Below are 12,601 nucleotides of genomic sequence, written 5' to 3'. Positions count from 1 at the left end.
CGGTCACATGGCTTAGGCGCTGGAAAGCCCGTTTGCCGAGGTTTACCTGAGGCAGGATTGAACGTGAAAAATCAGAAAGTCGGAGTCGCTCGTCGCAAACGGTTGGTTTTCAAAATTTCTCGCATGTAACTGGGCAAAGGATTAATATCAAATATACTTGTATGTGTGTATGTACATACATGCATGGTACATATGTATATATATATAATTATATACAAGCAGAAGTGTAGTGAAATGGCTTTAAGTGCAGTTATGTGACTCAAGTCATGAATTCAAATTATTTTAAGCAATTTTTTACATCTTTAAAGAGAAAAATAAGATAAATACAATAATCACTGCTAAAAAATAATAAAAAAATCATAACTATAAGTTGGGAGTACAATGAAAAGTTAAAGCCTGATTTCGTATAACAAAGGAATGGAAGTGGCTATTTGCTAGTTGTGATAAAAGTGAGAATTTTCGTTGTGTAATCGACCCAAAGTCAGTTCAAGTGCGCCCCAAAGCAGAAATTGCAAGAAACCCATACACAAATACAACAAAATCGTTTGCGTCTGTATGTGTTGGCAATGTGCAGCAAAATGTAGTGTTCACCAAAATGCAAATTGTCCGTGCTATTGATAAAACCGTTTAAATTTGCAATACACAATGTCACAACCGGGCAAACGTGGTGGGCGTGGCGGCGCTGGTGGCGGTATTGGCCGACGTACGCCTTCGAATGTTGCTGGCGCGGTCGGCGCGAACACGCCAGAAGAGTCGACCACTGCCAGTGAACGCGCCACACCGGCCAGTAAAGCCGACTCCGATCAGAAGGACGACAGCTCTAGCAATGGCGATAAGAAGGAGACTGAGGGCTTCCCAACACCGAAGCCGCCGAGCGCGGGCGCTTCAATACGCGACACCTCGAATAAGATACTCGCTTTGGCGATGAAGAGCGAATGGACACCCATCGAACAGGAACTGAAGAAACTTGAGAAATATGTGGCGAATGCTGGCGAAGACGGCAATCACATACCGCTGGCGGGCATACACGATCCGGTGAGTTTTTTTGGTATACATTTCCGCTGCTATAGGCGCTGTTGCGGGAACGAAGTACCCGAAAGTCACTTCGATGGCGTGGAGTATAGAGTACGCTGCCACGGCAATATTACCGTTACTTAGCGCTGTACTGCTGCTGGTAACAAGACATTAACTGTGCGATAGGTTTACCATTTTTATGACATAAAAAATGAATATTTAAGTTTCCCCTCTTCTGCAGTGTCAGCGCTGCCAGGAATTTTCGTAGAAAATATCAATGCATTCACTGAAAAGGGTTGTGTGGCAATAAATTTATTGACTATTGGTTGTTGTCGCTGACTAGTCGCTGTTGTTAGCGGCCATGTACAATGGAAATGGGGAACTCAAATGGTCGCTTATCACGTTAGCTTCGTAACCTGTTAAATGCTTTTCCAAAATTTGATTTTTGCATTGCTTTTAATACTAGTTTTTCCATCATGAAATGAGTTTTCAGTGTGAGTTTTTTGTACACACTTTTTCTGTAAAAGTTTCTCTATGTTGTTCTTTCATCTTCTTCTTTATTCTGTTTAAAGATAAGATACATTTTCTCGAACACACCTTTCAGATTTTCAGTGGACTTATTTCATTCGATAAAAATGAAAACCTATATAGTCGAAATCAGAGTAAAACTTCTGGTTTCTAGGTGAAAAACTGCGTCAAGTAATTTTAACTCATTAAAGGAGTTCTGCATTGTCAAAACAAGTGGTATTCCGATGGTGCAAGGTTAGGGCTATATGATGGATGCATCAAAACTTCCCAGCCAAGCGCTCCCAGTTTTTGCCTGCCGAGCCATCAAAGATGTGTGTGGTCTAGCGTTGTTCTAATGGAAAACGAAGCCCTTTCTGTTGATCAGTTCTGGCCGGTTTTTTCAATTGCTAGCTACAATCTCATCAGTTATTGAAAGTAAAGTGTAGAATCAATCGTTCCACTAGGCTGGAGCAGCTCATAGTGGATGATTCATTTCCAATCCCATCAAACACTCAGCATAACCATTCGAGGCGTCAATCCTGGTCTTACGACCATTTGTTGAGCTTCACCTCGCTTGGATCATGATCTTTTTCGCACATTGTTGTCACCATTCGCTTCAGAAATTATTCGATTTCATTTCGTTTCAGCAAAGAATCGCAGATATTAATTCGGTCTATTAAATTTTTAATGATAAATGTTAAGGTCCTTAGCGATATCATGGCTGCTTATGTGATGGTTCATTTCATCGACTTTTTCAACGATAGGTCGACCAGAGGGAAGTGCACAATGTGATTGGTAGCACTGGAGATATACGACTGCAACGACATCTATTGACAAAATACGAAAAGACTTTTGCGACTCCTCAGTATTAGTATTATTACTATATTAATATTCCAATTCTATTGCAGAACACTGGCATGACGCCGCTGATGTTTGCCACAAAGGACAACAAGACTTCGATTATGGACCGGATGATTGAGCTGGGCGCCGATGTCGGAGCAAGGAACAATGTAAGTAAATTTTGTTTGTAACTTAAAGTACAAATTCAACTTCAAGCGCTGCAAAAATAGTTGCCACAAAAACAAACTTCAAATCAAGGCCTACAAATGCTTCCTTGTAACCCTAAAAAAGTAAATAAAAAGAAAAGTAAAACAAAAAAAACACAAAGAAAGGTGAAATTGTGTCAAATCGATAGCGGCCGCATATATAAATCTTAAAGTGCGTACCGAAGCGCATAAATTAATTTGGCGAACTAAACGCGGTCGTCGGTCGCAACGCTTCCGCCAAGGCGCTCTCGCCGCCTATGCCCCTCGATGTACAAGCAAAGCGCCGGTGGTTTCTATGTACTTTTTGCTTTGCAGTCTACATAGTCTGGCTAATAAGATGGAAATAAGTAGTTCAACAAACTGCAAACACACAAATACTGCCTAAATATACACACACATTCAAATATATACTATGTGGGTTGTGAATGTGTGAGTGTAAGCCGCACGCAACATTTGTTGCAAACGTCACAGCGCGTTACGCACCGACGCCGAAGTAACTTGAAGGATTTTCCCTGATTTGTGCGTTCTTTGAGTGAGCTTTTGAGTCTCCCCGCGACCCGCAAAACGCTTAACGGCACATTTAGCATACACACATAATGAGGAAACTCACTGTTTGGATATATTTACTCGGAGATTTGCAGTTTAATACTCGCCGACGCACACACACACACACTCTTTTCGCAAGCATGTGCTCTGCAGCTAGTTTATTAATATTATTAATTGTGCGGATGCGTGCGTCGGCTGCTCAGCGCTTTTTATCAAGATGACCCAGAACCACGTGCATTTTGTTAGAGCTTTACATACAAACAATAACAATAACAATAACAAAAGTATTAATAACGCTAATGAAAATCGCTTCCAAATATGGATTTCACACAGCAGATATATAAGGGAATCACTAAACCCATCTGGAATACTTCAGCATTACTTGACTGAGGCTTTATTATTTGCCGCCTCTATAAGCTTTCCAATTGGAGACTCTTCAATAGCGAGTCCACGGGGAAAACCTTCTCAGCCAAACCAAAAAACAAAGTAAATGAAAAGAAAAGCAAAAAATCCTTGACCTAGATTCAGCTCCCAGTGACCAGAAGAATAAGAAATTACCGAAAATAAGTAAAAGTAAATAAAAAGCCGTTAAGCATGTGAACTATAAAAGTAGCGAGCGGCAATTTAGACGGCTTGAAGCAAGCACGAAGGCTACTAAAGTTGACCAACGGAACCGGGATGCCGCTATCAAAGCTTTTACGCGCTCACACTTACAAACAAGTGTACATTTGCAAAGCAGCGAGGGGAAGTAATAATAATTATGTCTAACACATTCTATCAAATGTTGCTTAACTTTGAGCAGAAAGTCCGAGAAATGGCAAGTCGCAGTTACATTTCAAAGCTGATATTTATGACTGAAACACTAAAGTCTCTACTTAAGCTTGGTAAAAAATTATCACTGAAGAAGGAAGTCAACTTTTAGTAGGTGCTGCGATATGCAAGAAAAACTTGGACTTCGTTGTTGTTGTTTTGTCAACATAAAATATACTCGAAGTAGCTGCAGTTCTTCTTCGTGTAAAAATCTTGGTTTCACTTTCATGTTTGCCACACACCTTCGTAACGGACTTAACCGCCATTTATCGAAGCTTTCCATTAATTTTTCGATCAACTTAACTTAAATTTACATACCATACATACAAATTTATGTATCACAGAACTGTTTTGGTTTTCATACCCCTCAAAAAATTATCACAAATATACTTTTGACCGATTGCGTGCACGTTCTTCTCTGCTGATGTTACAAAGTTGCCTGAATGTGATTACGTTTAATTGCATGTGTGTATGTTCGTGTGCTGAAATAGTTTCCAATACACTGGCGTATTATTTTCGCAATTTGATTGCCCACTCAAAAGGCGATTATAATTAATTATTATTACAGTAAGTAATAGGCAATTGCATTTAGTGTGCGACAAAAGTACAGAATAGCGGAGGTTCGAGACGCGAAAGGATTACATACAAAAACAAGAAAAACTGTTAACTTTAGTTGCACTGCAGCTAATACCCTACACAAATACAAAAGGTTCCTTTCTAGAACTTGATTTCGAAATTTCAGTTTGTATGGCAGCTGTATGATATAGGGATACAATCTGAACAATTTCTTCGGACATTGCGTGATCGCCTTAAAAAATAATTTATACCAAATTTCATGAATATATCTCTTCAGATGAAAAAGTGGTCCATACAAAGACTTGATTCCGATCGTTCAGTTTGTATGGCAGCTATATGCTATGGTGCTCCGATATCAACGATCCGACATATGAGCAGCTCCTTGGAGGATAAAAGACGGCTGCGAGCTTTCAGATCGATATCTCCAAAACTGAGAAACTAGTGCGCGTATATACAGACAGATAGAGAGACGGACATGGCTAAATCGACGCAGCTCTTTAAGCCTAATTTCTGTTAGGCAGCAAACAGCACTCTGCTAATATTCTTTATATTGCTGCTAACCCCACAAATAATTACCGTGTAATGGGCTATTTTAAGCCAAATTACAAATAATCGCAATGGGGTATACACAAATTAAGATATTTTTTACGTTTGTTGGGTTTGAAAACTTTTTTTTGGCATTACTATGTAAAACTCCGCCATTTAATTAACTGACTACTTGTAAATATGTAGAACGGGCTTGCCACTGGCACATATAAATGGTTGAATCATTGTGGAAGTGAGGTGGGTCCCATGCATTAATCAACAAGCTATAGAGCCAAGGGCGCCTCTGTGGCCTGTCATTGGAATTTTCGCTTACTCCTACTCCTCCTCACTTTGCTGCACTAACCTTAGCGTATAACACTCACTTAACGATTAAGATCTAACACCAAAAGTATCTTGAAGTCACGGCCCTTCCTTACATGAGAGAAGCGTAATTTTCTGCTTACCTTAGTGGGTGTGCTGCTGTGTGCTTCCACATATGAGTTTCCGCAACATTGACTTTGACGTGCAATATTAACACCAATTTTAATTACATATAACAAACACACTTACACGCACATCTAATATATTTATACACTACCACTAGTGCGCAAGTGAATTTCCGCACTTCATCAAAATATAAGCGACTCAACATTGCGCAGTGTTATTTATATTTTCGCCTGCTTTGTGTACTCATGTGCACACATACATATGTGTATGTGTACGCGCGTTTTGGCTTTGCAGGAACCGGAAGTCATAGAGTTTCATATCATTAGAACAACATTTGTCCTGCAACGCGTTGGCGACCACTGCCCACACCGCCAATGGAGATGGAGGCGGGAAACATACATGTGAGACCTCATTTCGGGGAGTGTTGTAACGTTTGGACTCTCTTTGGTTTGTGGTGGGAGTGGGGGCAATCGAGGTATTATTATTTGGGCAGTGCACTGCGCCAATTGTGCGAGTCATTCACGACTAAACTTAGGTGCTGACTTCAATTGCTGTAAAACACTATTTGTCAAAGTAATTTACGGCGCAGGCTGCGAAGGTTCCTCATTACCGTTCGTTTGCTGTGCTGAAATTGCTGACAGCTGTAGGGCGGGGAATGTGTTGTAGCATTTTTTAAGATATCATCACACGCTCCTTAAGTTTTGAGTCATTAATGTAATTTTCTCTGAGTCACACCTTGCAATTTGCAAAGAGCATAGAGTGCTTTTAATTAGAATATGGCATAAATTACTGGTCACTATGTTAATCATACGTAACGAAGAAGTGTGCATCTGATTATGTACATAATGATGAAAAGCATTTTTGGCAAGGTCTTTAATTAATGCCGCTGACTCAACACTTTTTCTTTCAAGGTCATCAAGTTTTAAATGAAAGAGGGAAGACATTTGTCATGGGACTTTCTTAAAATCTTGTCATATATTACTCTTTCTTTTCAACTATTTAAGGTTATGAGCGAAGATGTGTTTGTATCTATTTGAAAGCCGAAACTTTCTGTTAAAAATTATTACTAATATACTTGCTTGAAAACCTCGAAGAAGTTCAGTCAAAAGGAACAGAAATGTAAGGCATAAGGAAGGATTGCCTAATTTCATGCAAGGCTTCACTTATGTGATGTCCAACATCGCGATAATAATTTCTAAACACTTTGCCACACCGCAAGAATAACCAATGGGCGCTGCTATTATATTTCGTTCAAACCATTGTAAGACAAAACAAAAGACAAAAGTCTACTTTTGCTGCTAAATGTGTATATCTATATATGTACATATATACACGAATATGTCCTAACCTAAGTACAAAACAAATCGAAACAAATAAACGGAAGCGCGAAATTTTCCAGCATATTTCACAGAGCGCGGAAGTTTTGCTTTGCTTTAACCTACTTTCAAGCGAAGTGGTGTGAAGCGTTGAGGTTTCGGTAATAACTACTGATTGGAATAGGCATTGGGGCTTTCGGCAGTGGCTCTGTGAAGACATTGCATATGTATAAATAAGAAAGTACAGCATATGCCAGAATTATTGCGGTGAGTGTAGATACAGTTCATTGGCCTATAAGGAGCATGGCATCGAGTTATTGAAGCTTAATAATTTAGAACCCATATAATTGTAATAAGCAATTAAAAAAATATTAAACAAGGAGTTGTACTAACTTTACTTCTCTGGGTCTAAAGAATATGTGCGTACTCTGAAGATGTGGCGGTTTCGGTTAGAGGTAAATGCCCGAAGGAAAAAACTCGTTAATACCCCCGCAAACCGAGTAACGCATTGACTCTAGATGGAAAGGAATATGGAATATGGAAAGCAAACAAAAGGCAGGTGGTACATTTATTACTCGAGCTCTTAGAACAGCGCCAACTCAGGCTCTAAACGTCATTTTACATTTACTGCGAACAGTGTTGTTCTACATATAAGTAACTAGCAGCGAAATTAGCTCTTAGACTGAAGGAACCGTTCCCATTCTAAGATACTTCGAAAGTTCATGTTTCTACCCAAAACCACAGACTTTCGTAAAGTCCGTTTCCTAAAATTGCTTTCATTTCCATGAAAGGGTGGGCATCTAAGCAGATAGATCCCAATTTGTTAATCGAGTTGGAGGTGTGGTCTTTTCAGCAAAATTAGAGACCAATATCGTCTTCTGGTTACCAACCAGTGTAGTGTCTTCCAAGCGAAGATAACAGCAATTAAATAAAACCTTCCTAGTTCAGACCAAATGTCTGTTCACAACAAGGAATTGTATGTGTACCATATATATTTAGCCAAGCGGCTTCAATCTCTCTAAAGTTTCTTAGGGTTTTAAAAGAGACTGTTTACAATAAGGAATATACAAGTATATACAGATAATCAAGCGGCTTTGAAATCACCAAATCACCAAAATCTGTTAGGATTTCGAAGGAGTGCCTTGATCTCTTAATGGATCTAACATCACGATAAACTTGAAATGGGTTCCAGAACCCCTCATTCACAGTTAGCAGGAGTATTAGAAAACTCCGTAGCAGATAAACTACACAGAACAAGCGCCATCCTTCAATTAGACCCCGGAGAACAGAAAAATTATAGACCTTTGGCTTCTTGTAGTTATTTAATCGACAAACCTGTTATAAATATAGCGGAGTGTCGTTGGAGACAATCTATAACATGATTAATAAACAAGGAAATGTGGCATGAATAGAATATAGGCCGCACATTTCAAATATTAAAATTCAAAAGGAATGAGATAAGAACTCGAATAGGAGTGCTAACATGTCACTGTGTAATTGATCTGTCTAATTGGCAGACGAAACTAAAAACGCCACTAACTGGTTATTATAAAAGCTATAAGGAGATAGACCACCAACAATAATGTCATCGATGATGTCATGATGAGTCGACAATACGAGTTTTCGGAAGAAAGGTTCTGCAAAAGATGTATGGTTCTTTGCGCATTGGCAACGGCGAATATCGCATCGATGGACCGCTGAGCTGTAAGAGGCAGCAGCTTCGCTGGCTAGGTCATGTCGTCCGAATGGACGAAAACACTCTAGCTCTGAAGGTTTTCGGCGCAGTACTTGCCGGGGGCAGCAGAGGTAGATCTCCACTCCCTTGGAAGGAACAGGTGGAGAAGGACTTAGCTTCGCTTGGAATCTCCAATTGGCGCCACCTTGCGAAAAGGATAACCATCTTATGTATAGTAAAAGAACTGCAATCGGTTGATTAAACTTTTTGCACTGATATTCACAGAGGATGTAATAAAGTGGGTGAGTTTTAGTCACTGTGGTTTTACCATGGTCCTCCTAAAAGCCTGGATGCGTCGTTAGAGAACCATACTACCTCCCCCCTAAAATTAGCTAAAATGCATCGAACTAGTCCTGCTTCAAAACTAAAATATATGGCACTCATACATATGTCAGCGCTGCCAAGAAGAAAAAGAAATACGACCACACACGAAAGCTTTTCAAATTCTGCGAACTAAACTGTTTAAACGAAAAACTAGCTGGACATTAAGCACATGTGCTAAAGCAAAAACAAAAACACGGTTTGGAAGTCCATTAGTTTTCGTCATTACAACAGCTCCCCTAAATATCCGGTAGTAAATTTGCGAACAAAAGAAGTGAAAGAAAGTCAGGGTCAAATTTTATGCATTCGTTGCATGCCGCATGCCCCAAGCACTTTCTAAGCACTTGCATGTACGTATATGTGTGTGAGCGTTGCAAAGCGGTAAGAAATCACAAAGGTGTGTGCTTTTAGCCGTGCCAACAAGACGACCAATATAAACAAAGCTCAAATTATGGTTTATAAAGTGTGAATATTTCCTAAGTATGTGTGCTCTGAGGGCGTGGAAACTCATATGAGTAAAAATGCTGTTTCGTTGATCTAAAGTATACTTTCAATTAGCTAATCAAACGCCACATTTGTTCATATGTATTTAATGTCTTTAGGTCACAGTGATTGCTTTCACACCGCCTTCATTCATGCTTTCAATTCTCTTTGCAGGACAACTACAATGCCCTGCACATAGCGTCAATGTACTCGCGCGAGGATGTCGTCAAGTTGTTGCTGAATAAACGCGGCGTAGACCCGTACTCAACGGGTGGTGTAAGTATACCAAGTTATGAAGTAACACATTATTGACTCTAAGCATATTGTATACAACTGCAAGGCATTGCGCCAGATTTGCTTTCACTTGCATGCCCTTAAAGTCATATTTAGAGATGGAAATGTGTGAGTGTATAAGTAGAATTTAGGTGAACGTATGGGCAGGCATGACCATATTGGAAATTCCTGCATGCTCGAGTACGTAAAGGTCAAGTAGCATTGTTGCACATGCAGGTGGCACAAAGAAGTTAACAGCATGCATGCCCACCCTACACACACACCCACAAATATGCGACAAATATGCAGCCACACGAACTGCTCCTCACGCTCTCGTATGCCTTCTAATTCACATGTGGCGTGCAACTTTCACTTACTTGACCGTCGCTTGCCTTTGCCTAATTGCAGCAGCAATGACGAAGGTCGCCTAATTGTGATTGCCTAAGTATTGGCACGGCCTTTGCACTGGCAGCAAGAAAATGTGTGTAATTGATTAGTTTCTAATGCGCAAAGTCAGCAAGTTGTGGGCGCCTAAGTTATACATACATACATACATATATGTATATTTTCATTTATATTTTTGCATTATGTGAAGTGCATATAAGTTATTGAAGGCCTTCAACTCTTCGACATCAATATATAACTATAAAGTTCCACAAAACCTTAATTATCCCGGCTTATGACGCCTGCATTGCCGTCTATCAATAAAATCTGCTCGAATTTGCTCGATCTGGCCCAAATCGATAAGCATTCCGCCCCCTGCTAACAGCGCTTGTCACCAACCCTCTGTTATACACACAGAATTATTTATTTTTTTCGATAGTTTTACCTAAATTACCTTCCACGCCCACTATTACTTTGTTCCTCGCATATTTGTTGTAAGTAAAAATTGCAGAAAATAAACAAAATTTCAGTAACTAAGCAAAAATTTGTGGGCAACCACCACCGATTGTTAGAAAGCATTTATTTTAATGACTTTCGCATATACCATTGCACACACACACACGCATTGAACTATGGCAGTAATGCAGTGTCTGTTGCTTCAGAGCTTTGTTTTTGCTTTTGTTGTACTATTTTGGAAGTTATGTCGGTGGAATGCAACAGAATATCGGTTATATGTCAGCCAAAAATAGTAATGCGCTGTTTAGCCCCTTCAAGTGCCACTGCATTTCTGAATTCAGGAAATGGTAGCCCGGCAAGCATTTTATTGCAAAATTTTTATATCGGTTAACATTGTAACTTTATTTGATTTCAGTTTAGTATAGACTTAGTATACTTACTGGTAGAAAAGGTACATAAAGATACATTTACCACTTTAGATACCATTTAGAAGATTGTAAATTTTATAAGACGAAATTTCTACTCCCATCAATTAAATTTAGCAAGAATAAAAACTTAATTAAACCAAAGTTGAATATTGAAATTAGTTTCAATTCCAACAGGGCTTACAAAAATGTCAAATTATAAAACAGAGCTACAGTAGAAACTGATTTTATGGGGTAGTCGAAAAAATCTTTTCGTATTTGGTCATAGATGCCGTTGCAGGCGTATATTTCCAGTGCTACCAATCAATTTGTTGCTTAATGCTGGAAAGGTGAGATTTTAAGCTTCATTTAACCAAAAAAATTAAATTCGAGGATGTTAAAAAAAAGTTGTAGCTGTTCAAAAATGAGTGAAAATAATAAATAAATTCGCTATATTTTGAAATTTTTGTATAAAAAAGGGTAGAATGCCATGCAAACCACCAATGAAATCTGTGAAGTTTACGGAGACGTACAGTATCGTCTTATCAGTTTGTAGCACAACAATGGTTCGCTGGCTTGCGTTGTGGAAAATTCAATCTGAAAGAAGCACCTCGCTATGGTCGACCTATCGTTGAAAAAGTCGATAAAATTATGGAAAAGATTGACCAAGACCGTCACAAAAGCAGTCATGACATCACTAAGGAACATTCATCATTAAACGATTTTGAACCATTTAAAAGAGGCTGGCTACAAAACGAAGCTCGAAGTTTGGGTACCATATGAATTGGCTCAGAAAAATTGAATGAACCGAATGAACATCGGCGATTCTTTGCTTAAACGAAATGTTCTGGAAAAATTTAATACAACAATCATCGAATTAACATCGAGCTGATTCTTTGACCCTGAAACGATTGAAATCGAACACATTTTACTGTCAACGACTGATGAAATTGACAAAAAAGCAGAAGATCAACATAAGGGCTTCGTCTTCCATGAGGACAACGCTAGAGCACACAAAACTTTGATGACTCGGCAGGCAAAAACTGAGAGCGCCTGGCTGGGAAGTTTTGATGCCTTCAGCATATAGCCCTGATCTTGCACTATCGGACTACCAGTTGCTTTGGACAATGCAGAACTTCCTTAATGGAGTAAAGTTGGCTTCAAGAGAAGCCTATGAAAATCCCTTGTTGCACTTTTTCGCCGAGAAACCAGCAAAGTTTTGCACTGATGGAATAATGTCTGTAGAAGAAATGCCAAAAAGTGGTCGACCAAAATGAAGTTTGATTAGAAATACGAAAAGACTTTTTCGACTACCCAATATATACATGTACGCAGACCGTCTTCGCACAAGTTTACCACTTCTTAATATAAAATACTGCTTGCAGTAACTGAAAAGGGCCGCAATGAGTCCAATAAAGGCTTAAGTTAATTTCCTTTCAATCAAGTTTTCCTTCAGCTTCTCTTTCAACTAATCAGCTAAAAAGTATTTCTTTTTATTTTACTATGTTTTCAATTTTTTTTTTCCAAATTACTTTTAGTTGTCTGTTTATTTTGACAAAATTAGTGTTTTCTCATTCCCTGCAGGTTTAGTTGAGGTTTCACTGTACTTGAAATGAGTTACAGAAAATGCTTTTGAATGGCATGCCTAACTTTAGAACAACGTTTTGCTGCGATTTCCATTTGTTCCCCTTCCTGCGGCACTTTTTTGTTCTTCTTGTTTAATTTTCACACCCATAATCGAAGATTTTCAAATAAATT

The 12,601-nt window shown here is 39.0% G+C and overlaps 1 protein-coding gene across 10 annotated transcripts in view; it reads left to right on the top strand.

Moving 5' to 3' along the window:
- Positions 1–90: 90 nt before the first annotated feature.
- Positions 91–12,601, top strand: part of LOC126752232 (serine/threonine-protein phosphatase 6 regulatory ankyrin repeat subunit A) — a 29,272-nt gene continuing 16,761 nt past the window's right edge. For all 10 annotated transcript variants that reach the window (XM_050462895.1, XM_050462894.1, XM_050462893.1 and 7 more), the window contains exons 1-3: positions 91–1,035; positions 2,430–2,531; positions 9,501–9,602. In XM_050462895.1, coding sequence (XP_050318852.1) covers positions 646–1,035; positions 2,430–2,531; positions 9,501–9,602 — 594 coding nt within the window. In that variant the 5' untranslated portion in view covers positions 91–645. The remainder of the gene's footprint in view (positions 1,036–2,429; positions 2,532–9,500; positions 9,603–12,601) is intronic.

The sequence above is a fragment of the Bactrocera neohumeralis genome, chromosome 3 (genome assembly GCF_024586455.1).
Source record: "Bactrocera neohumeralis isolate Rockhampton chromosome 3, APGP_CSIRO_Bneo_wtdbg2-racon-allhic-juicebox.fasta_v2, whole genome shotgun sequence".
In the NCBI taxonomy this organism is placed as follows: Eukaryota; Metazoa; Arthropoda; class Insecta; order Diptera; family Tephritidae; genus Bactrocera; species Bactrocera neohumeralis.
The sequence above is the reverse complement of the archived record's forward strand: the minus strand, read 5'-3'. Positions and strand labels throughout refer to the sequence as shown.